The sequence below is a fragment of the Callionymus lyra genome, chromosome 4, assembly GCF_982586985.1.
Source record: "Callionymus lyra chromosome 4, fCalLyr1.hap1.1, whole genome shotgun sequence".
NCBI classification, from domain to species: domain Eukaryota; kingdom Metazoa; phylum Chordata; class Actinopteri; order Syngnathiformes; family Callionymidae; genus Callionymus; species Callionymus lyra.
Genome location: NC_141821.1, coordinates 33,153,338 through 33,180,170, shown reverse-complemented (window position 1 = coordinate 33,180,170; position 26,833 = coordinate 33,153,338). Strand labels below are relative to the sequence as shown.

The 26,833-nt window shown below is 37.8% G+C and overlaps 1 protein-coding gene across 2 annotated transcripts; it reads left to right on the top strand.

Moving 5' to 3' along the window:
- Positions 1 to 2,421: 2,421 nt before the first annotated feature.
- LOC148082676 (xin actin-binding repeat-containing protein 1) lies at positions 2,422 to 26,423 on the top strand. 2 transcript variants are annotated; one of them, XM_087789912.1, is made up of 10 exons: positions 2,422 to 2,522; positions 16,450 to 16,584; positions 16,651 to 16,735; positions 16,825 to 17,205; positions 17,278 to 17,344; positions 18,651 to 18,772; positions 19,516 to 19,563; positions 25,042 to 25,172; positions 25,681 to 25,803; positions 25,866 to 26,423. In XM_087789912.1, exons 2-9 carry the CDS (start codon positions 16,457 to 16,459, stop codon positions 25,772 to 25,774), a joined length of 1,056 nt encoding a protein of 351 aa, XP_087646038.1. In that variant the 5' UTR covers positions 2,422 to 2,522; positions 16,450 to 16,456; the 3' UTR covers positions 25,775 to 25,803; positions 25,866 to 26,423. The 2 variants fall into 2 exon arrangements, with proteins under 2 accessions (XP_087646038.1, XP_087646037.1); XM_087789911.1 differs by lacking the exons at positions 2,422 to 2,522; positions 16,450 to 16,584; positions 16,651 to 16,735; ... (3 more) ...; positions 25,681 to 25,803; positions 25,866 to 26,423 and adding exons at positions 18,082 to 18,235; positions 19,977 to 25,012.
- Positions 26,424 to 26,833: the final 410 nt, after the last annotated feature.

Below are 26,833 nucleotides of genomic sequence, written 5' to 3'. Positions count from 1 at the left end.
CACATTTATTAAGAGAAATATTTCTCACATAAATCTTTGTCATCAAATGCATGTACGTTATAGTACTAACACTAATGTTTTGGGGGGAAAAAACAGGTAATTGAAATTGTCAATGTAAAAAAGACTGTTATAAGGACAATAATAAACAGAACTAAAGATGTGTGGTTTCATTTTAATATCAAACTGTATAAATACAATTTTAAAGGTGTAAAATGCAGCTCTTATTTAGAATTGATAATATTAATGATATATGTGTACTAGCTAAATATATGTTTTTAAAGGTGAAAGGTTCCTTTTCATTCTATGCCATAGTTTTAAAAACTGCATAAAAAGACAACATTTAAACTTAGATTAATTAATTGAAGACCAAAGAATCTGATAGAATTTTTGAAAGTCTGCCTTATGTTATCAATTGGTGAGGGATTACCATATATACAGAACTCTGACTGATGTATTAACCAGTTTCAAAATGTCTATTGTAGAAAATATCAAAAGGTAAAATACAAAAATAATTAGGTTAAAAAAACAAAGGTAGGGAATATTTAAGTTTTATTGACTTTCATGGTCTTGAATATAATCATAAAGTTCTTATCAGAGTTCCATGGATTCTCTGTGTTTGTCAGTGGCTGATATGTACTTGACTATTGTCCCAGTTTAGAGATTACAGTAGGTCTCAGCTTGTTCTGTCTCCGCACAGGAAATTCCAGGAGCTGCACCGTGTGACGTCTGCTGCGCACAGGATCACATTTCACGAGACACACTGACCAGCAGTGAAACCGCAGACCTCTCTGCCGCTCACGCCATTAAATAACAGCAGGATTTATTCGATAAGGTCTGGATTGCAATTCATTTCTCCGTAACAGAATCAGGAAAGCAAACAGGCGGATAAACCCTTTCCTCCTGCAGATTCTATGCTTGAGGACTTTTTATTCCAGCTTCATAAATTCTAAGTAAAAGTTCTGCCTTTCCTCCTCCCCTTCCTTGTTCCTCAGCACCCACCTCTTCTGGCGCCACAGCAGGGTCATCTGGGGTTCCACGGCAGAAGAGACTGCATCAAACAACCACTTCAGATGAACAAAAGCCCCCATGAATCACACTTAGAACAACTCTTTTTACACCTTTAGCATTCATCACTCCTCATATGCTAGCAATTATCCAAAAGCATACAAAGGCTGTTTTAACTCCCACTGATAATTATCTGCTGGCAACCCCCAACTCTCTGGTGACACCGTCTGACAGGGTTTTTTTTATGTCCTCAGAGAGCAGGAGTGAACACCCTGATGCTGGGCTGCTGTGTGCTGACAGAGAATGAACAAAGGTGAAGCTGTGAGTACAAACTGTGCAGGAAACCTGATATTCCAGCTCTCGTCAGTCTAGTGGGAGGGAGAGTGTAATGTGCTGTGTGACATCAACAGCAGTGAACATAAAGTTCTGCAGGATACAGAGTGTGTGTGTGTGTGTGTGTGTGCGTGCATGTGTGCGTGTATGTGCGTGTGTGCGCGCGTGTGTGTGCCATTTGTGTCTGCAGTGCAATTAATCATTGGAGTTAGGAAACTATGTCACAGTAGAATTTAGCAGGGCAGGCTCAGAAAAATGTGTCAAGTAGGGTTGCTTTGTTAGACTTAATTTTAATCCAGAAATTAATTGTCCCTCAAATAAAGAAATATGTCATCTTTTAACTGGACTCATTAACAGGTTTTAACTCGTCAATCATTTTATGAAATTTAACTCTACTGTTTTTTCTTTATAACTGACAGAATCTTGTTGTATCATTGTAATTATTGTTGGGGTTTTTTAATGAATGTATTTTCCTTTTCAATCGTGTAATGTTAAAGTGATAGTTCAAGCAAAGTTCAAACTTCACTTATTTTCTACTCAGCCTCATGTCATCTAAGGCAGGGGTCCCCAACCTTTTTCGCACCGTGGAGCAGTTTAATGTTGCAGAAAACTTGACAAAAGCGCATACAGTCTACTGTCTAGACTGAAGGCGGTCACGATATTTACTCGGAGTACTTTGTGTCTGTATCGTTGGTTATTCTCTCTCTGAAACACAGTCATGTTTACTCAAAAAATAAAACCTGTAAACTAGTGAAAATGAGTGAAACACAAACTTTTTATAAAAATTTTTTTTTCTTGTTTGTGACTATAATGCTGACACTAAACTGGTCCCTGGTGCAATAACATGTTTAGGGACCACTGATACACTGTAAACAACTTTGGGACTAACATATGTCTGAAAGCTGATAAACTGTATAAAATACTAGTGTTTTTGTACAAACTGTTTCTACAAGGTGCAGAAAAAAAGTTTCTTGAAGACTATGGTGACATCACTCTGTCGCTATAAAGGCTGCGTTGAAAGCCAAGGTCATGTTGTCATCTTTAAAGATGCTGAACGTTGTAAATGCAGGTATGGTCTGATATTACCGTCATATCTGTGAATCTATGGAGCACAGATCTGATAATAGGTCGCAACAAGTTGCAGTGAGATATAAATGTTGAAGCAGTTTCAGTCAAAAAAGTTGGTAAGTCATGTTTATTCGTTTGTGTCATTTTGTGTTGGCTAAATATAGTATAACAACTTTGTTTGTGTTGTTTTTGTGTGTTGTGTATTGCTTCAGACACACACAGAGGTTAAGAGGTGCATCTATGATCCTCACGTGTGTCACTAATTACTTCCTTGTGATCAAATTATATTTTTTATGTTGTAACATTTCAACACGTCCGTCTTCAAAGCCAAACATTCCAAACAACAAGACGAGCCTTGCATCTGTTTGACAACAAGTGTGTGGATAATATTTTCCAGCTGACACAAAGTGTGACTCCTTCCAATCACACCGAGATATTCGTGGAAAGTAAAAGACACTTCCTGCTTAAATGAAGCGTGAGCAGAGAAACAGTCGGACTGACAAACACTCATTTCTCAAGCATTTGTCGCGTCCATGCAAAGTTCAGGGCCGAGCAAAGTGTGGACTCCTCTTGACCCCACATTGTCAGATGAGACCCCGGGCATCATGCTCTGCTGCTCAGCTATGCCGTCACCCCCTCCGGGCGAACCTTCCCCCTGAGCAGCAGCACAGAGGCTGCCCTCCTAAGCCTCGCAAAGCAGCTTTGAGCGGCAGCTTCCTCCACCGCGGTCACACGTGTGAAACGTGCACTCGCGCAAACACAGGCCTGACACGGTCCACGTCGGTCTAACAGGGGGGGAGGGGCTTGACAGGGTCCGTGTGGACCGAAGAGGGAGGAGTCAGGCCGGAGCCACGCCCACTCAGCTGTACTCCAGCACGTTTTCCCTCCGGCAGCACACACACACCTGCAGGACATGGAATACACTCATATGCATACACACACTCGTCAGCACTCATGTGGGAAAGACGCACGGATCCAATAAGTCTGAGGCATGTGTTGGTATAAGCTGACAGTCGTGCGCGTTTCTCTCGGCGGAGTTTCAAAACAAACTAACACACAACTCTAGCACATCTGATATTCTTTATCTTTTTTTTGTTGTTGCGTAACTGTTAATCATTATTTGTTGTTTACTAGTATCAATGTTGTTTATGTTTCCATGTCAGATCTTTCTCAATGTTAGTTATTTCCTCTGCCATGGAGGACTTCTAACCTGTCGAAAATGTATTTTTATTATTAACGTGTTAAACATAATCACTATGATAAACAAGAAATCGTGTGGTCTGTGCAGCTGCACTTAAAGCACCTCATAACAAAGTAAAGAAGTGACTCATTTTCGTTTTCGTGCGACTCAGCAAAGATTAAAAATATAAACACCTTTATATTTGTTTTATCCTCCTCCTGCTTATCTTCTTTCTCTCGTGCTTCCGTTGCTCGGGAAAGAACAAGGAACTGTTGCGAAGAGAACGTGAGGAACTTACGGGAAGCCCTAATTGTAAATGTTAAACTGCAGTTAAAATATTTATCCATTCACACCTTCGAGGTTAGAGTGTTATTTTGATTTAGTTTTGTAACGGTGTGGTGTATCTAGGGTAGCTTACAAATTACTTTTCACAAGTAATGGATCCAAGAAGAAATTATTATTTTGTTGTTTCACTAAAAGATTGTGATCTCGTGACATCTGGCCTGCAGCATCTTAAACTTGTACGTCCTTGCCAGAATTAATCTCGGGACGTTCTGTTTGTTCGTGTCAGTCAAATCGCTGCCCAATGCCTCCTGAATATTTTAACATTTGGCAGCGCACTTGTGGAACCTTCATCTGTTCTGTGTGTGCTTCAAGTGTTGAGTGGCAGCCTGAAGGCCTGTTTTCATATCACAGACTCTGAAGACTTAACCATGCTTTGGACTTGATGCTGTCCATGAAACTTTCACTCCATGTTTGAAAGATTTTTTAACTGTTGACCAAAGTAGAAACACACCTCCTCATGGCTCTCCTGCACACTAACCTCAACACAGATGAGTAGGCTCATTGTTTCATGTGCATACTTAACCCTGGTCCATCCACCACTTCACTCCATCGGGTCACACAGTGCAGTATTTTACCATCACTCTCATACACACTCATGGTGCAGTCATCACGGATCATTGGCATGCTTCACACACACAAAGTAGCTTCACGTTACCTCCTGCTAACACCCTTGTCCATACGCAATTATCAGAGTCCAGAAAATCTAACAAATATTGACGTGTATGTTGTGTAATACTGTTGTCAGGCACAGACGTGGGACTTCTCTACAGTGAGTTCTATTAGATGTTATGGAATAAGTGAGTTATTTGGAAGTCTAACATTATTCAATGCTGGACACAGTTTCCCTTTAAGTTCTTTGTTTTAGAGCTTAATGTTATTTAGTGAATTACTTTTATGTTCCCCCTCTTTCCCCACTGCAACACATATTGGAATGTTGAATTATATCTCTTGTTAACCAAATAAATATTTGAAGATAAACAAACATAGTCATTAAAAAAATTTCTAATAACATTACATTATATTGACTCAAATAACACTACGAATAATCACTAGTGTAATTGATATAAACATCCTTAATTTGATATTTTAATTAAGTGAATTTTAAAAGCCATTGAAACTTGAAAAGATATCACAGCAACATTTTTATACATTCTAAATGTCCATTCAAAATATCATCATTTAGTGTTTTTTTTTAATCAGTTATATGAATCTTTGTCATTAATCATCGATACAAAGAAGAGTATTTTACTTAAACCCTCCCAACCGTTCACCGACCGTGTTACTCACATGAACCCTCTCAACCATCTTCAGTGATTCTCTGTGTTTAATATAAACAAAAATACTGCAGTGGGGTGACGTGAGGTAACTCTCACAACCCCATGACGAGGGAACATTTCTCATCGACGTCGAGATTAGTTCTGCATATGGATTAACTTCTCCCTCTGTGCTTCAATAAGCTTCACTGAATTGCTGGGTAGCACTGACCTTATCTCGCTGGCTGCTGTACATTTGGTGTGGCCTGGGTTAGCCCCAAGTGTTCTCACATTACCTCGAAGTAGGTTAAACAATGCAGCTGAGTGCCTTTCAGTGGTCTTTAGCACCCCCTGCTGGAGAGAGGCCGGAATAGCGAGCAACCTCATGTTACCTTTTTTTTTTAAAACGTTGGTGACTTAATTCTGGTCTTCCATACATCAAGTCAATTCCTCCCAGCTGTTATATAGCATAATTACACTTCACAGCACATTAAACTTCACACAAACATTGAATGATTTTAAAACCACTCTCAAGAGGTTGCAACATAGTCACATTTACTTTACTATTTAGGACATGATCAATATCCTTGCCAACATAACACAAGCCCCATTCAGGCTCCCCACAGAAAATGTCTGTTTTTCAACGAGTATTGCATTCATTTGACAAGATGCCAGCAACAAAACCATTGTTTTGAAAGTCACATTATACAGCAGTGCATTGGCAGTCATGCTACAGTTTCTTTGTCAGTTATGGCGGGTAAGTCTCCACGCAAGTCTTGCTCCATCCAGCCGGAGCACCTCCCTCTCAACAGCTGGCTGCATGCGTGCTCAAAACACAGAAAAGGCCAGTAAACTTCCACTAATAACACCGTGGCTGAGGCGGAACATTGCCTATTCCCTTTCATCACTGCAGAGCCTCAGAGACAGAGACAGGAGTCGAGGTTTAAAGGCAGAGATGAGGCTTGTAGTCAGAGGAGGGGCAGAGGAGGGGGAGACAGCCAGGCGGAATCTCTCAGTTTTGAGCCCCAGGGGTGTGTGTGCTGCTGCTGTTGCTCCCTTTGTCTGAAGACTGATTAGCAGAAACCAAGACTAAAGAGAGGAAATATGAATTGTGTGAGCTGACAAAAGCAGCCTTTGTCTCTGAGCTCTCTTGCATTATTAGGAGCACTGGTTCCAGGTAATAACGTGATGTAAAAACGGGTTTAAACTGAAATCACTAAAAGAAAAACTAACTACGATGAGGGTAAAAACAATCCGGTTGACTTATTGAAAGGAACAATCGCTGTGAAGCTATTTCTGGTGCAACCATCTGGCAAACATTAATAATGTTATGAGACCACCGTATGACTGCTGATGAGGGGTTTTGCACTACAGACCCTGCTGTGCAAAAATTCCAATAAATAAGTCAAGAAGGGAAAAAGTGGGTAAATAAAAATACTATGAAAAATCAGGACGGCAATGAAAGATGAGTAAATGTTTTCATGGCTTCCAAAAATATTCTTTAAAATGTATGTCTGGAAGAAAATTTGTTTACATATACTGTATTTATAGCACAACAAGTAATAAAAAGTAAATAAACGTCTCATTTATAACCGATTAGGGGCATATTAATGTATATCAAGTACTTACACAAGACGCCAACTATTAACACATTATTAAAAGTAAATAAAAATGGAATCACTTTAATGTTCGTCAACATGTGTTTCACTTTCTAAAGTGCTATACAGTCTTCAATTATATATATTATACTATAATTTACCAACTATAACTATAAACTTACATCCAGATCAATAAAGAGAAAGTAGATCAAATTAACCACTAGATGGCACTATTAATAAGGGAAATATTGAGAGGTATTTGCTTGGCCGTTGTAAAACTTGTTTTTTCATTTGTGGTACTTTTCTACTAGTTCAATTCTCTACACTCTATTTTCAGAAATGACGCTTAGAACCTGTTGAGGCGATTAAAAGTCATTTCTCTCTACCATGTGTTGATCTTGGTGTTAAGAGTTGTCAGCAGAGATCAGAAGCGACCCCCTGCTTGTGTTTAACCTTTTGAGGTCATGAGAACTTGAAATTCCTCGGCGGAGACGAACCCCCAACACTTCACAGTTTTCTGCCCGCTGAAGCCTCATACTTCCAGAAACACCGGCCGCTCTAAATTTAGCAGGGATGACACAGTGTTGTGCACCTTCTGCACGTTTAATCTGTGAGCAAATATTGATGTTACACCACACTGAGCTTTGTGAATAATCCTCCATCACTCTTCATTGTTTCAGTGCTAAATATACATCCATACTTCCACTTTTATTTTGAGGATGAACAAACATTTACAAATTGAAAAGGCAGTTTCTGTTGAAAGAATACAAAAAAAAACATTTTTTAACAACAGCTGTGCGAATGATGGACATGAAATGAAGGAAAAATAAACATATTAACAGATGGTTACACTGTAAAGTTAGGTTAAATAAGAAAATTAACCTGGACATTACCATTTCCTGTTCTACAGGATTACTTTTACAGTTAAAGGACTGCTTGTGTCTCCTAGAGCGCACTTTGTCCAGGTCTCACGTAATATAATTTTATTACTGTGGTTTTGGTTTTTTGGTTTGTTGTGTCTTATATATTAAAAAATTATCATATTTTAATGACAAAGTAACCCCGGTAATGATCCATAGGACTAAATGTTGTAGTAGTAAGTTTGTTCATTAGACGATCAATACAGATGATCAAATTTGACCTTTATTGAAGCGAGCTTCAGATTTAGTTCAATCAGATTCCCTCCTTTCACACCCACCAGTGTCTAAAACACACCTCCATCGGACTGAAGACTTTTTATTGAGTGTGCGAGTAATCTGATGAAGATTTATAGCCATCAAAGACAAATTTACAAGCTCAGGTTTAGAACAGCAGCCAATGCAAGTGGACTTTGGTCCCTGTCGGTCTTGTGATGCTGCGGAAGTGTTTCTGATCGGTGGCGGTGGAGGACATCGACCCACATCTCTTCAGGTAACGATTCCATTTAAACTTTTCAGACCAAAAAAAAGTCAAGAGTCATCTGCAGAGATGAGGATAATAAGAAGATAATGGTGAAGGGTCAGTACTAGGTGTGATCAGCGTTTTTGAAGTAGCGTTGTGATAACAAACTGGAGGTAAAAGGTGTCTCAGTGTCTGGTTTGATCTCCTTTCTGAGTGGACTTTCATTGACACGTGACAGTTGGTTACAACACAAAGATATATGTATATGTTCATAAAACAGGAGCTCTATAAGTAGCTAAGTAAGTAAGTAATTTATATTTGTAGGGCGCTTTTCCGGACGAGGGTCACAAAGCGCTTAAACAATCAAAACAATACCCAATAAAATACAGTATATGCTTAAAAGATCATTTGTATAAAATGTATTTTTTTCAGAAATATTTAATGCCTGAGCTCTTCATGTGAAGGTGTGAGTGTGTGTATGTGATGGGCGGCAACCACTGTGTTAAATGTTTGGGTAAATGACAACAAAATGCTTCCAGGTTGCATAAAACATACAAGTATATAGTCCTGTCCATGTTGTGAGCTTTAATCCGGACACAACATTTTAAATGTCGAATTAGTCAGTTTACATGTACAGTGCAGATATGGCCTTTTATGGTTCCTGTATGTTCATTCAGTGAGGCATGTAATCGTAAAACTTCTTAAATTCTATTGCACTATTATTGTTAGGGGTTTTTGTGTTTCCATGAAGCGACCCTCCCCAGCCTCGTACGTGGTGATGGAATGAAGGACAGACACATGGATGAGTTTAAGAAAAATGCTCGTTTAGTGAATTATGCAAAAGTCAGAGACAAACTTACGTGAACACGGGCGCTAGCAAGCAGAGAGATCTATCGCAGACGTCTTCGAATGCCAGAACGCAAAGATCAGACAAAATGGTGGATCTTTATAGTAGAATATTCAGGTTAACGCCTCTAGTCAAATGTGAATGTAGGATTGGTCAGTAACTGTAAACATTTGATTCTAAGATGGCCGGTCGCACGTGATCGTAGTGGAAACTTACTGAAGGTTGTTGTTTTCTGGAGAGAGTTTATTCCCAGCGACTTGTGTCCTTCAGAGTGAATTCTCAGACAGGTGTCCAGACTTCCTGGAATCTGGGATTGTTTAATCTTTCTGTGTGTGTGAGGGTTTGTGACCTCGGCCTTTGAGTTGTGAACCTGAGTTTAGTTTAAGTGAATGCAATGCAAGAATAGGATTATTTAATATGAATTAAATATGTAAGATTATCAGTTAATCAAGTGACTATTTGAAATGTGTGTTAAATCTAGGTGATTGATTACAGTAAAGTTGTCATTTCCTTACACTCCCCCTGATTGCATCATGAACTAATGATGCAATAAAACAAAGACAAGTCTGATTTCAAAATAATGATCGCGAATCTGATTATAAACTAAACATGCTAAACTATCATCCGTATAGTGCCACACAAAGATTACATATGGTGAGAAAGCAACAGAGGAAACACAGATTCATTTAATGAAAACAATTATACATTATGAGCATTTCTCTCAAATCACAAAAAAAAGAAAAAATCCAAATTTTTTTTTAATAATAATAATAATTCCAAATTATGCTATGAATTAAAACTGAAGTAATAGAATGCCAAATCATCAAAAAACATATTCACAACAACTAACTCAAATCTAATAAGTCTATTTTGAAGTAGAGATTTTGATAAAATATATATTGATATGGAGCCAGTATCCACTGCTTTGAAAAACCTCTTTAACTAGGTAAAAAGAAAGCAGCAGCCCCGTTGTCGGCGACTTGGATGTGGGCTCTTCGTGTGAGGTGTTGTTGACGTACTCCCCGTCAACAGTGCATCATTGAGCTCGTCCTGCAACATAGGAAAGACATGAACAGCATCGCATTCTTTGGACAAATGAGAAACAATACATCTTTAAATCATGCTTTTTATTTAGAATGGACTCATACTACTTCATGCAGACAAAATTAACCCCTTCCTATTTACTACCTAAGTCAGAGAGATAGTCAAACACAGTCGTACCTTATTCTCGAGCTGTTTTCTACACCAAAAATTTAAACTAATTGAATGCAATCTGGACAGAGCTCCCTTCAGCAGTGTTGATCGGCAGAACCGTGCAACAAGAATCACCATCACGTAACAAACCTATTATCCAGCTAAGTATCTATCTAAGTCCTCCCCCTGAGGGACAAATAAACAACCTTATTTATTTGTATTTAAAAAATGTTTTCTTGAATAACTTTATATCCAAATCTATCGTCAAATCATTTAATAAATCATAATACTCTTTGTATTAACTCTCTTAAATTAGATTAATTAATTATTAATTTAATTAAATTAAAATATATGACATTATTAGCTAAAAAAAAATATTCTAAGCTTTGTTTAATCTTTATTATTCCTCTTAGATTTGGTTTGAAAGTCTATTGCTAAAGTAAATGGATAATATCAAATATAAAAAAGTGACTGTCAAAAGTGACCATTTCTGCATCCATTTATTTATTTTTTCTGATGGGTCTTATATTTTTCAAAGTCAATTCTTTTCCCTGCTTAATATTTTGTTTAATGTTTATAGTTGTCTTAGAACGTTAGAAGCAGCTTTAGAAACATATTTCCATTTCTTATTGAACTTTTTCAATAAATCAATTTAATTATTTTTAATTTCAAGTTTCACTTTTCATATTGTCTATTGTATCATTGGCTGCTATTGATGTAGATAAAAGTATTCTATTTTAATTTATTAAAAAAATGCATCTTCTTAAATTGATTAATGATTAATTCTGAGAAATATGTTTAATCATAACAATATGTTTTCTGTTCTTTGAAACTTCTCCAATGTTTGGAAATTTTCCAGCCCATTTGATTGTCCTTTTAAATATATAACACCAATATGTACCTTCTTTTAGCTAAGTAAAGTCTTATTAGTTGTAGGGAAGTTGTATTTTTCGCAAATCATGATTTCTTGTGTTTGATTATTTACACATCTTAACTATTTCACCACATGTCCAAAGAGTAGTTTCCTAAAACTACATTTGTTCATATATATATTTAAAAGTATGCTAGTCAAGTTTTTAGCTTTACTCATGTTGGCTCATGTTTCTTGTTCACCTTCTAAGAAGGAGATATTTTGATATATTTAAAAGTCTGCAGTGGACAGTGGCTTCTTATTTCTCCCTCACTGGAGGGCTTCTCAACATCACCTCTGACAGGATAAGATCAGAAGTTATGAGAAGGTCAGTTATGCATCTATTCAGGTGGTGATGAGGATATTGTGTGTGTGTCATGAGTTGTGTATTCATAACTTTGATCTGTGGATGTCTGTTAAAGTTTGTCATGTGTTTTATTTGAATAAACCTTGAAGTTAGCAGAGAGTTCAAATTATCAGTATGTTTTGACTTCATGGTGAAGAGAGAAACAGAGGTGGGTGTTCGAGAGAATTCTTTCATTCTCTCACACACACACACACACACACACACACACACACACACACACACACACACACACACACACACACATAGTTAATTAGATCAGGTGTGAGTCAGACCTCTTTGATTATTTACCCACAACAGAAATACAGTATCTATTCTAGATTACTATTTTGCTTATCTTAACTAGTTTCTTTAATTAATATTCACTTCAATGAGATTTCCTCTTGGTCTATAGGTGTTTGGTTTATGCAACTAGAGAGAAGAATGTCATATTAATATTTCTCAGTGTTTCTTTTAATTTATCTCTTAATCTATTTTTTTTTTCTTTGACCTTTCCTCCTACAGTATTTTAGTCTCTATTTTTTCCATTTTCACTATTTTAAGTCTAATTACCAACGAACAATAACATAAATTTCACTCGCATCAATATGGAGTGGCTTAGTATAGTATAGTCTAGTCTCTATAGTATATTCTTTATTGTCTATTCTCTATAGTCTAGTTTCTGGAGGTGACAAGTCAGCAGCCCTAGACAGAGTCACTTTTAATTAGTTTAAATAAAATTCTGCATCAGTCGACCTCACACGTTTTCGTTTTGTTTTCTTATGGCTGCTTTCATCATAGCTCTGAGTGGAGCAATCAGAGTATGTTATTCTGGGATTAATTTTTTACTGTTACATCTTAAGATATCATGTCTCTAACAGGCTAGATTTGTATGCTTTTTTCGTCAAATCGCAAACAACTTTGCATTTCTTAATCATGTGTCTCAGGGCCATAGCTTCTCCACCAGCAACCACAGCAAGAGCAACACGAGGGACAGAAGTGTCAGAGAGCATAGAGAACACCTTGTTCGTTTGTTAGTTCAGCAGCCACACCATCAGGACCACAAAAATGTCACTGCAGACAAGAGTCAAGTTCATGTTTGCGACCAGATCGTGCCATTTGTCTTCATAATCACGTTCATCATCATCCCAGACATAGTTCTTAGTGCAGTGTGGGGGGTCCACAGGTGGATCATAGGAATGAAGTCTCAAAAGTCTTTTCAAGATCAGGGAAATCAGATGTTCAATCATGTTGAACCAGTACAGCTCCTCCCTCTCTGGAGCAGAAGTTCATTCTTGGTGGAGAGTTGTTGAGGTTGAGTTCTTGTTTGTTCAGCTCAGAAAAATTGCTTCAATTGTAGGTGTCACCAATAGGGAACTGGACCAAAGTTCCTGGAGTAAAAGCCAAAGATGTGCCATTGTTGACCAAAATTCTTTGTTTGTTTCCATCCCCTCGTGCTCTTCTCCTGCCACACCCATGCACTCCAGCCAGTGGCCAATAGGGAGACATAATAGGACCCTAGAACTATCATCAACTATCATCTTCTCTATTTTTTAGAGAAGCTCTTTTAAGTCTTTAATTTGAATCTTAATTAGCTGTATCACGCTAGCTCAAGAGCTCAATAAGAGCACTTTGTCTAACTATTTTATTTATTATGAATTCTCAGAAATCATTGATGTGAGTAACACACTCATAAGATTTACCATTAAATTAAAAAACAGAGTTTAAAGTTTCTTATTTTCTTCCCTGTCAGGAGCTTTAACTTGTCACCTGTAGTAAAAGTTACTTTTGTCTTAAAAAAGAGGAGGTCAATAAATGAATAGAACAAATTAATAATTATAGTAATAATATTAATAATTATGCTGAAAATAATATTAAGTAAAGAAGCGATTATCAAAAAAAAATTAAATGAAAATATAAAAGATGAAGAATTTAAAAATCTAAATTAAGAACCAAAACTTCAATTAACTAATTAAAATATTATAAAATCCGAGATAATAATAAAAATAAAACAAATAGTAAACTAAGATATTAATAATAAAAAAAATGTTTTTAAATAAAATGGAATAATTTGAAAATAATAAATTCAATTAGATCTAATCAAATGTACTGTATACTAATCAATTACAATTATTCAAGTCAAAACAATTGTCAATTAACAACTTAGTATTAATTTATTTTTATTTATTTAACTTTCTAATTAGTTGCATATATATTTAGCACAATTGACAAAGAGGAATAAGAGTGACTGTCTAAAGACCAAATACAACACATAAGTTAATATTCCTCCAATAATTAAAAAGATAAAAATCCAATCCCTAATTTACTAAAAATAATACAACAGTAGTACATTTAACTTATTGTTAAAATAATAAAATGTATTTAGAGTAATAATTGAAAAATTAAGAAAACAGAATATTGCTGCAATTGATTCAATTAATTAATAATTCAATAATTACACCAATTGAGTCAGAACAAAAGTCAATTAGGAAGTAAACAAAGAGCAAACCAGCAGGGGGCAGCATAGCAAATACAACACCAAAGATCAGAAATTGAGAGTAGAAGAAGAGAAAACAGGAACTAGATATCAACAAACGTACACACGTGCAAGCAGTCAGTGACACACTTGTTTTAGATAAGCAGTATTAGCAACACAAAACAACCAAGTTACACTCAATGTGACCAATTGTGAGTTGATCAATTGACAATGTGAAATATGAAGAGAGGATGATCAAGATCATTAATACATACAGCAGTGAGCCAACAATCAATGTTAATTGTGTTATTGTTATTGAACACTGCAGAAGAAGGAGGAAATTGAAATGTGAGTTGTTTTTGTTTTTCTTCTTAAACCAATTATACCACCAATTAACTGTATATATTCATATATACCTCAATTAAGTAATCAAACCCAATAGTGAATAGAATTCAAGATGACGTAAGAATGTGTGTTTAAAGAAGACATGAATACAACGGGAGGGTCGGTGAGGAAAAGAAGGAAGTCTTAAAAGTTCAACCTCCAAGCGAAACCACTCCCACCAACAAGGAAAAACTCTTTCGGAGCTCATTCGTACTTGCAGCAGCTAAAGAGACAAGTCTGCCAAGCAGCAGTTCTTATCAGCAAGAGATAGTGTGCAAAGACACACGAACCTGGACTCTCAGCTGAGTCACAGAAAGTCAGAGATCTCACAAAATGAATGCCAATTTTAAGTACCGCAGCGAGAAAAAATTATTCAAAAGATACAAACATACAGACACAGACAATTTTAACAGAACAATATGTCATGACAATACGACGACAACAGTATTTTACCAAAACAGGTCAGAGAGACACACTATGCTACGTGGAACGAGACTCTTGACCAGCCTGTCGTGTCTAAAGTGTCGAAATCAGATTGGAGAGCCTCTCGATCCGTAATCAGTTTCAAAACACCCTGGATAGGAGACCCCTCAACTCATCCATTCTATTTCAACCCCCGTCGAACTAACTCTAAACTAATCATCAATGAGACTTTATCCATCACCGTGATTGTTCGGAAAAATTAACTAGCCCTAACTATACTGCCAAATACCTGTGGAGCCACTCGACACAGAAACACAATGAGATCTAACTGGCCTACACACCGGCTGGCAGAGTCTTCAGACCAGGATATTGGGAGAGACCCGCTCAAATCCCACACATCCCCAAATTAATGATAGCTACTTGGCTTACTGAAAAAGTACGTCTACTATAATCACCCATTGGCCAAGCATCCTAACTAGTTTAGGAATCTGGAAAAACGTCAGATGCCCCGTAGAGGGAACCGGTTATATTCCACCCCTACTCAGAATTCCCAAGGGTTACCAGGTCGTGTAACCGTCTCCTCTGCCTATCAATTCAACTTAAATTCTAATCAACGTTTTTTTCCTTTTTTCAACGATGCTTCTTCTTCCCGGGACACGATAATGTCGTCTACACTTAATACAACAACAAACAGCAACAGACAATGCAATACCTCAAAAACGAGCATCAGCTTTAAGAAAGCACTATTAAAAAATATAATCTAAATTTGTGACAGAACCAGAGACTTACGTTTATTCGTCCAGGCAACCAAAACTAATATAAAATATATATGTAATCTTTTCCTAACCAAATATAAACTTAATTTTAGATTATAGATTATAAAATCTATGTAGAAAATAAGATAAAATCTTTCTCACCTGATTCTTGAAGTAAGGTATAGTGCCATGGCCTGGTTGCCTGGAGAACAATCAGCTCAGAGTTCGTCTCGGAATCGAAAAGGCCTTCAAACCATCAGTCCACGCCAAGGGTCACGTGCACCAAGTTGTTAGGGGTTTTTGTGTTTCCATGAAGCGACCCTCCCCAGCCTCGTACGTGGTGATGGAATGAAGGACAGACACATGGATGAGTTTAAGAAAAATGCTCGTTTAGTGAATTATGCAAAAGTCAGAGACAAACTTACGTGAACACGGGCGCTAGCAAGCAGAGAGATCTATCGCAGACGTCTTCGAATGCCAGAACGCAAAGATCAGACAAAATGGTGGATCTTTATAGTAGAATATTCAGGTTAACGCCTCTAGTCAAATGTGAATGTAGGATTGGTCAGTAACTGTAAACATTTGATTCTAAGATGGCCGGTCGCACGTGATCGTAGTGGAAACTTACTGAAGGTTGTTGTTTTCTGGAGAGAGTTTATTCCCAGCGACTTGTGTCCTTCAGAGTGAATTCTCAGACAGGTGTCCAGACTTCCTGGAATCTGGGATTGTTTAATCTTTCTGTGTGTGTGAGGGTTTGTGACCTCGGCCTTTGAGTTGTGAACCTGAGTTTAGTTTAAGTGAATGCAATGCAAGAATAGGATTATTTAATATGAATTAAATATGTAAGATTATCAGTTAATCAAGTGACTATTTGAAATGTGTGTTAAATCTAGGTGATTGATTACAGTAAAGTTGTCATTTCCTTACATTATCAATATATGAATCTATACTGCAGGGCAATTATGGAAGTAGAGAGCCGCGTACGACGCAGTCAGTCGGAATGGATTGCCCTCTCATCGCCCGACAAGCCCGCCAAGACAGAGTTGAGGTTGCCAGACAAGAAAGCGTCAGTGTCCCAGCTGATCGCAAGGTAGTAAAGTCCAGACCCTCAACCCTCTCTTAATGCTTTCATAGCGATAATTGTTGTGCTTTTCAGGTATCAAACCACACCAGGAGGAAAGACTTTCAGCCAAAGTACTTTAGCAGAGAATACTGTGAAGCTGCACAAAGTGGTGAAAGAGGTGACCTTTGACTTCTCCAGTCGTAGTTTTATGAGGTTGAAATGTTTGGCTGCTGACACAAGCAAAATGAGCGTATGTTGTTACCTTAGGTAACCGTGGAGGCTAAACTTGCAGAAAAAGTGGGAGACGGAAGAAAGAATAAAATGGATTCCTTGACAAGAAGAAGTGAGGAGCTGGAACGCTCCTCTGTCAGAGGCAGTCTGAGCCGCAGTAAATCAATGGGGAGTCTGAACAACAACAGCGGCTCCATCAGGGCCCTGAGGGCGCTGTTCGAGTCAGGTGATGCTGCGGATAACAAGTGGAGAAGGAGTTTTAGCACCGCAAACCTTGCATCCCCGAGCAAAGTGGCAGACGTCAAATCAATGACTAACGGAGACGGACAGAGCATCCGAGACAAAGAACAGCGCGTTAATAAAGCTCCAGTTAAGAACAACAAAATACCCGGAAAAGAAGAGAAAGAAAGTGAGAAGGTGAATTAAGTCATCGACTCTGGCTGTGCAGTAAAATCAACATGACAAACTGACAATGATCTTCTATTCCAGGTGATCATTCCCACTCGGAGAGAGAGGAGTAAAACAATAGGAGGGATTGATATAGATAAGATTGGTGGTGAGTTTCAGTTTAATCATCTACATTTTTACAACACACACTTGCCGGCAACACTTTCTGCAGTTCATTATTTCTTTTATCCAGAGGATTTTAGAAAAGCTACGACATCAGCAGGTTGTGCCTTAGTATTAATAAATGGTGAGACAAACAAGATTTTCGGAAAACATTCATGCGAAAAAACATATTAGTACAATAGTACAGAAGCGTAATTTTTGATGCCGGCAGTTATAAAAAGTAAATCTCTGAAATGTGTGAAATGTTAAGAATTCCCTTCCACAAATGCATTTCCTTTTTTAACACAACCAACCTCAGCTGTTTACAATTCCAGGGTAGGGCTTTTACGACTGTGTAAAGACTTATCATGCACATTTTGACATTTTTTGGAAAATAAATTGAATTTTCAGAGACTCGGTCAGTAGAATTATAGATACAACGATAGATAATACATAAACTTACATGATCAAAAAAGAATAAATAAATATTTTGGTTTTTATTTGTGTCAATAATGAAAATAAATAAAGCAGTAGTAAACAGGGGCGACAACAAATATTCCCTAGAAATCCTGGTGAAACACGAGATGAAAGGAAAATAGATATTAGCACGGTGACTTTGCAAGCCAGAGGTGATTGACTTGCACTGGTGTGGGTCTGACAGAACGCTCTTAGACAGGACAGAAATAGTCGCTGTGTTGGCGGTCCGGAATAGACACAAGGAGGGTGACGGGGTCAGCTGTTAGTAGGGCAGGCGGGACGGCAAGAGAGAGGGAGAGGGAGAGAGAGAGAGAGAGAACGAGAGAGAGAGGGACACTGATGCTGAAAAGACACAACAAAAGTGGGTTTACTAAATGAGGGACGACAAGCAGGATTAACCAGAGACAGATTGACGATTTCTGTGAGTACATTTTAAGATTTAAGGTTTACTTCTATAAATATAAAGTTTTGCATGTGCCGCATATAAAATGTAACACGAATATATAACTAACATTTTCATTCGTATTTGTCTGGTGTGTATATAACAAAAACCTTCCTTCAATCGACATGAAAAACAAACAATTGTTGACCTAAACTTCTTAATGCTTAGTCAACAACCGCTGAAGCAACTTCCCTTTTCATTTCACTCAGTATGTGTGTCAGTGGCATCAGGTATCCTCAGGGGTATTTATATCTGTACCACACAGCAGCCCATTAATACCATCTAAAATCCACCCTGTATAGACAAATTTATAAACTTACGGCACCAGTGACGTGTTCTGTTTGAATCTACAGTCTTCAGTCTCACACACTGATATGATTTGTTGTCTCTGCAGAGGAGAACAGGAGGTTGACTACAAGCTTTCTTCATAATCCCAGCATCTCCGTCAAGGCCATATCTGCACTGTTCATGTCCAAGGTGGAGCAGAAAGAACCAACTCAAACACCAGTGAAACAGGTATTCACTTACTCAAAATGTCCTCAACAATTTAAACTATTACTGGTGTATGTTAACAGTACTGTTGCTACCTTTGCACTGTTTTGTTGTCCATACTGCTATAAAGTGCTAAATGATAAAATAGAGGTCAATCATACTCAATTTGATTGAAAAGACCATTTTATTTTACAAATCATTGCCTTTTTTAGCATAAAGTTTGCAAAGTTAAGTTAAAAAGCTCTCCTAAAATGTTTGCCATAGGGATGTCATTGTAAGAAAAATTGTTTTTGTGACCAAAACCGTGGTTTTAATGTGCTTTAAATGAACGTAAAAACGCTGAGATTTTTATAGTAAATTAGGTTTTGCAAAAAAATAAAAATAAAAATTTGAGAAACACACTCTAATGTAAACATATAATACAAATAATTTTAACAAATCAAACAAAGAACACTAGTCTTTACTCTGCTCCATATAATGATCTACTGGGCAGGAGAAGTCTGGAAGACTTTCATTCATGATTCTGGTTTTAACCTAACTCATAATACTCTAGAACTAAGCATATGGACAGTTGAAAAGTCTGAACTTTACAAAAATGTTGGCATTTCAATCAAATAATTTTGGTTATTAATTCCCTTTTTACTACTGTGATGATCAATTGAAGTTAATAAATGGAACATTAAGGCTAATGGTAGTAAACAAAGTTGATAGTATACTTGTGTTCCGTTTCTCTTCTCCTTTAAATAATATTATTTTCTTCCATTTAGGCTGAAGTATCGTCACCTCAACCACAAAAAAAGTTGTCGAAAACAAAGGTAAGGGAAAGACTTATTATAGCCTTTGCATTTGACTTTTCCTAAAACAAAATAAGAATTGCATGAACTTTGTCTTTGTGCTGAAATCGTCAATTCAGTGACTGTAAACTGAGAAGACAAACAAACTTGTAAGATTATTTGTACAAGACATGTTATAACCTATTTCATAACGTTCATAACGTTAAAGGATTTACCGTCTTCTTCATTCATTTGTCATATTTAACACGTTTATGATTGTATTACTGCTTTGGAGTTCCACTAACAAACTACAAATGGGAAGCCATTCAACGGACCTTTGGAAAGTGACTGAACCCATTAACAAAGGCATGTCTGGACACTCTGGCGCATGATTTTCAAATAACGATTTCATAAGGACAAACTCAATGACAGGACTATTACTTTGTCCCTCAAAGATGGCTGAAGACACCCGACAAAAGACGGATGCCCACGGTCTGTCACATCCATCTAAACTTGAGTTAAGTCAGGAGGACAAGCAAACATCTCATTCCCACCAAGTCACATCATCACAACTTTCCAAAGACACGTTGCATCAGCAGCGACAAAAATGTGAGCTTAGGAGACTCCTGAAGCACACCAACCCAGAGCTGAAGATGTCTGACAAAGAAGTCAGTGAGGAGCTGGAGGAGGTCTTGAACACAGAGGCCGGGACAACAGCTGCTGAAAGTGATTACGAGGGAGAGGTCCTTTCAAAAAGATTGATATTTGAGAACTGTGGCCAGACTAGTGCGGTGTCACCTTGCCCTAACAAGATACATGGGGGTCAAGAGACGCTTGAAAGACACCATGTCTGTAGCACTGCAGCTGTGTTTGGAAAGCCAGAAGAGAAGAAGAGAAATGTTGCGACACAAGAGTCCAACCAAGCGAGTGACGCCGCCTCCTGGTCAGATAAGGAGGAAGAGTATGACAAACTAGATCTAAAGAAAACTAGAATGTTTTTTGAAAGTCAGTCAGTAGAGAGTATTTCTAGGGTTTCCAAGAGTTGTATTCAAAAACAGGAAAAGGCAGCCCATGTTAACAGCAAGACAGTAGAACCATCTGGACAACAGCTAGGTCCCCAAGCAACTGATCTTAATGATGATGGTGATATGATGATGAGGAGCGACAATGCACCACTGATTTCACAAACCAAATCACCCTTTTTCCTTAACAACCCTTTCATCTCGCAAAACATTAAAGAGTGTAACAATGTTCAGTATGGACATGACCAGATCCCAGAAAAAGATGATGGAGCGACAAATGACAGTTTGATGGCAAACGTAAAGGACAGGGCCCATCTGTTTGAATCCACACCCTTTGGTCAGATTCAACACCAAAACAAAGACGAAATCGAGATGATGGTGGAGATAATAAAAGAGTCACTGAACCGTCTCCACCACGCAAAGGTCTTACATTCCAAAGGCTCAATCATTGAGGTGCATGAGACAATGATTGCTAAAAAAGCTGATTTTACACTTTCAGAGAGTGGTCCAGAGATTAGCAATGATGATGTGTCTGAAGGAAATTTCCAGAACTTCATACTACACCTGCTACCAAGAGCTAAACTAGCACCACAGATTGCATACCTCAAAGAGGACAGTAAAGGCAACATGTTGGTCACTAAATTGATAGTGCCAATTCATCATCAGAACATCTCCACCAGTCAGGAAACTGGATTTAAAACAGCTAGTCTAGTTCAGCTGGTCGAAGATGTTCTTTGTCAAGACAACTCTCTTAGGAGAGGAGTGCTTATCCAGGATGGCGTTAACACAAGTGCCAATGTCACAGTTTACTCTCTCTACAGCTACACTAATAAAGAAGACGTGAGGAGTTACTGTCCTTTACCAGACTCAAATGGCTCTTTAACAACGGAAATAAATAAATCACATCAGGAAAGCACTGGAACCAGCGAGCCTGAAGTGACAGTGAAGGGGAATGTCAAACTGTTCAAGAGTTGTATTGAGAAGGGAGATCTGGAGTTCCTAAGAACCCTTCAGACTGGAACAGCTTTTGAAGAAGAGGATATTTCTCCAACAGAAAACTTGAACCAGAATAAAGAAATTCTGACCAAAGATCAAGTTGATACGACAGAGGAGAACGCGTCAGAGTGGGCACAAGTGGATGTGAAGAGGTTAAAAAGCATGTTCACTGGTGATTCAAAGCCAACCCCGGAGAGGCAAACATTCAAGGCTAATTCAATCAAGTCAACAACACATATGTATGAATCCAGAGATACCAAAGTACCTACCAAAGACTCAGCCATCTTTCAAATTCCATTGGATGATCAGATTCACCAAGCTGAACTGGTGCAGGTTTTAGACGATGGGGAAGAAATAATAAATCTTCAAACGGCAATTCAGAACCTACAACAGGCCACAATGGAAGCCAAATCTCTTCATACTTCACTCCAATTGAAAAATGCCCAGACTACTGGCAGAGCATCAGTTGATTTTAAACAGGATGGTATCTGTGAAGACTTACCAGTCGCTGACACAAAACAAGCAGCAATAGCCAGCATCTTGACAGAACATAAAGGGACACATTATGAAAGCAACATCACCGGGGAGTCAGATTCTGCAGAGAGAAGTGGAATTTTCACGAGTGAGGCAGTCCAGGATTCACACTGTGAAGCTTCAAATGCACCCCACAATAGTTTGGGAATAATGGACTTGCCACAACACGATGAAGAACCAGAGTTACAAGGTAAACTTAAAGCAGCTCTGGAATCCTTGGAGAAGTCGAACATAAATGTAACTAGAGGGGATTTTAAAGCAGCAATGATATACCACAACTCTTCAAGAGCAGTTGCAAATAAATTACATAATGTAAAGAAAGCTGCAACGACAGTAGATGAGATTTTGTCAGATAAATCATCTGAGAACACACAGCTCAAACAAGCAGATGTGACCCCAAATAATCTACAGAACCAGACAGAATTAGAGATAACAGACAATCTTACTAAAAGTGAATCCTTACAGAAATGTAGACGCTCAGTTGGCCAAAAACCAGCTATTCCTCCAAAACCTGCACGTTTGACTGCAAAGTCAACCAAAAAGGAAGATGAGGATAAAACCAAAGAAAAATGTCCAGCTCAAAAATCTCTTTCAGAGCTAGGCAACACTAGAGATCAAGTAGCTGAGGCTGAGAAAGATCAGTTATTCTGTGAAAGTCTTTCAAAAATCAAAGTAGAGAAAGAACAATGTGAAATTTCAAATGTATCCCCAAAAAGCTTTGAGGCTTCACAGGAGGAGGAGCCTGTTTTGGAAGGTAAACTTCGTGCAGCTCTAGATTCCCTGGAGAAGTCCAACATTAACGTGACTAGAGGCGATTTCAAAGCTGCAATGATATACCGCAACTCTTCAAAAGCAGCTGCAGATACTTTACAAACAGGGTGTCTTGCAACTGCAGCTGATACTGACGAGTCATCAGTAAAAGTAGGAATGAACCCAGAAGAAAATGTAGACCTCCAAAGAAAAGTAAAGTCAGTAGATAAGGATGTTTTAACTGATTCTTTGAAGACTTCAGTTGGTCTGAAATCCAATATGGCATGTTATAATAGTGAACCATCTTACGCAGAGAAGAGAGACAATGATGATGTACTGCAAATGAAGGGAAGGAAAGAAGAAAATAATTCCTTTAAACCACCTGACACCATGGAGGCCCCCAATAAGCTGGATCAGGAAATTGGGTGTCATGGGAATGAAATTGCTAGCGATTCCATTCAGAATCTCCAAGAGTGCCGAAGCATAATAAAAGCTGTTGAGTGTAGTAATATAGTGGCCACACTAAGTGATGCCTCTCTAGAGACGGAGAGAGAAACTTTAAATGAAACTGATGAAAGCCATCTTGATTTCAGTCAAGCATTCAAGAAATTTGAATGCAAGAAGATATGTACTGTGAAGAATCCACCAGTTAAGCCAAAAAGGGTGAAAATAGCTCAGCCTGAAAGTCAAGAATGTAAAGTTAATAGTGCCGATAACATCTCTAATGTTCTTGGAAATGTAAGTGAAGAACAGCCAGAAACCACCCTTGAGCCATCGAGCAGCGCAAAAGGCGGTAAAGAGAAAGTGAACTTAGAAAGCGGAATAAAACAAGAGGGCAAAGTTGAGCTAAGAGAAAAGAAATGTAGGACTGAAACGGAATCCGAACGTAGACAGAGACTGTCTGTCCACATGGACGAAATAATGAGAGGGAACATCACAGCGGCCATGGAAATTTTTGATCACTTGCAAGAACAGGAGGAGCTTCAAAGCATACTGACTCGAGTTGAAGAAATCGAACAAGACACCAGTGAGGTTGACGTCAGGTCACTAAGAGGTGTCTTTGAAGACGTCCCTGATTGGGTGGTCGACTCAAATAAAAAGACAAGAAAGACTGAGAAAGTTGAGGGAAGGAAGGAAAATAATTCCCTTTCAAAGGAAACAACCGAAACAAAGTCACAGATGGCGGATATTTTCGGCGACCTTGAACGAGCCAGTGAGGATATTATGAACCTGAAACAACAAACTTTAGCCAGACTCGTGGACATTGAGGAAGCCATAAAGAAGGCCCTTTATTCTGTATCCACTTTAAAGTCTGATTCCGATATAGCGGGACTATCATGCTTGTTAAAAGAGTCTCTTGGAACGGTACAAGGATCTTCTTCCTCCGATAACATCAGCAAGATTTGCATTGGATCAAGCAAAACAAAACAAACTTTGCCAGAAGGAAGCCCCACTACTCAAACAAGTCCATCTCCAACATCTGACTCAGGTGCAAAGCGAAGACCGAGCCCCCCATCATCTCCAGCATACATTTCCATCCAGTCTGCTGCAAGAAAGACAAAGAAAGGAGGTCTCACGCCACCTGACACTTCAGCATGTCCGACATGTCAGCAAAGCCCACGAACAGAGCGGAAATTCCGAACAACCAAAACTCTGGAGTGTAACAGCCCAGTTCTTAGCAGGAAAAAAGACCAGATAATAGGTGGCAAGAAAATATCCCCTCTTTCACCTGTCAACCCAAAAAAAGAATTCAGTGTATTGGATGTCAAAACAGACCTTGAGGGGAACCACATTTTTGGGACCAAAACTGTCACAGAAAACTATGAAATGACCGACCCATGTGGAAATCGATTTTACACATCAAAAAAATCAACCACTGTCACAACTCAGCCAGAAACCGTGACATCATCTGCTCCCATAATGATGACTTCACCGATGAACGAGGTCACCACCTACCCTGAGGTCCGATTACCGATCAATCAGAAACCTTGAAGGGCTTTTAGAGTACGTTTTGAAAAAGTTAAAACAAGAGAGAAAACAATGTGTGTGACTTTTTTTGTGCCTATTGTTTTTATAATTATTTTATTTGAAAGTATCTATTTGTTTTATTTTTTCATCTTTCAGGTAACATTCAGAGTTGTACCCCTTGTTTTGCATTTGAAATTAAATACGTGATTTTGGTTTTCAAATGTCTTTCACTTTATATTTCCTCATCTAGTTCCAACCAACTTGTCATGAGACATGTGCTGCCTGTCTGAAGCCGGTTTACCCAATGGAAAGAATTAGCACCGACAAATATGTTTTTCACAAAAGTTGCTTCTGCTGTAAGCAGTGCAAGAAAAAGCTGAGGTGAGACATTGCAACAACCTAAAATCAATCATCTGTGGTCAATGATTCAGGGAACTTTTGATTTCATTGTAAAGCTGAATTGATATCATTTATCATATCATCAAATTGATCATAAGCAGAAGTGTCAAATTAGGCCTAATAAATAAATAAATAAAGTACATTAGGCACAGTTAGTTTGCTGCAAAGAAAATTAGGTCAGAAGTTACGTTATACTTGAAGAAGGTATCAAAATCAACCAGTTCATTTTCTTTACTGCGGTTACTAGTGGTTAAACCTAAGAGGTCCAGGTACTCATCCTTGATCACTGACAATTAAACAATAAGTTATAATATTATTTGACTCTTTAGATCATTTAAAAATGAAAATGTTTATTTAGTGTAAAGTGTTTAACTAACTAAATTAACAGTTTTGTATTTCCGTTATCAGCAAATTCTCATCTGGAACATCGAATAACCATGAAATAAAATGTATATTTGCATGTTTACTAACACTTTTTGCTCATTTGTAGCGTCATTAACTTTGCGCCATTATATGGAGACTATTACTGTGTGTTTCACTACAAACAAGTGAACAGAATTAAAGGAAATAACACTGCGGCCTGAGAAGTCTTCGAGGAAGGACCGACAAAGAAGTAAGTATTGGTAGTTTCACAACACACTGCATGATCATTGATGCTGTTTTTCTTATTTTTAGCCTAAATGATGGTGTCAGTGACAACAGAGGCAAGCCCAGCTTGAGTTTGAGAAATCATCAAGGATCACTTATACTTGCCTTTAAGAATGTTTATGTGGGGAAAAAGTATTTTAAAGAGCAGCTAAATTTACTTACAACCAAGCTTGCAATGCTTAAATACTAAAAGTATAGTGAGGAATACAATTTAGAATATGTATTTTAATTTATACTATTCATGCTTGCAATAATGATGTACCTTTTTACTCTTACTTGTATGACATACATTTTGCTATTGTCCAAATATGAGTAATTGTTGTTTTACTATGAAATAACTGGGAATGCCCACCAAACATTTTATGAACTATGTCTTTCTATACAATTTCTAAAATAATATCTTAACTAGTGTGAAAACCCAACTCTCCTGACTTACCCACGTTTTCATTTTTTTGCTTGATCACATTTTCTAATGTAAATATTTCAATTAAAATAGATCTTTGTCCACACATACACCTACTGATGAGTAATATAGAGGTCCAAGATCCATTCAAGAGACACAAATGATCACATGAATTGCCAATTAAAAATGTATGTAACATAAATCATGATCAAAACACATCCAACCAGAGTCTTGTTTGTGTTCATGTGCGAAAGCCACATACAATCATCTCATCTACACTAATGATGACATTGAAGCAAAGGACAACATGATGAAGCCAAGATGACAAGGGTGCTACAGATCTTCAGCAACTCTCCGATGACTTCTAAGTAGATGTTTAAGGTAGTTATTCTCTAGATTAAATCATCATCATCCAGCCTTCATTACTAACATGTGATTTATCAAATACACATTTTATCTTGTGCAGTTAAAAGCCAAACTTGGAGAGAGACTTTAAAACTATGAGAGGGTAATACAGCTTTACAACATCTCTTATATCTGAAAGTCATATAGAATGCAGAAAAGATTTGAGAAAAATGATTATAATATTAAA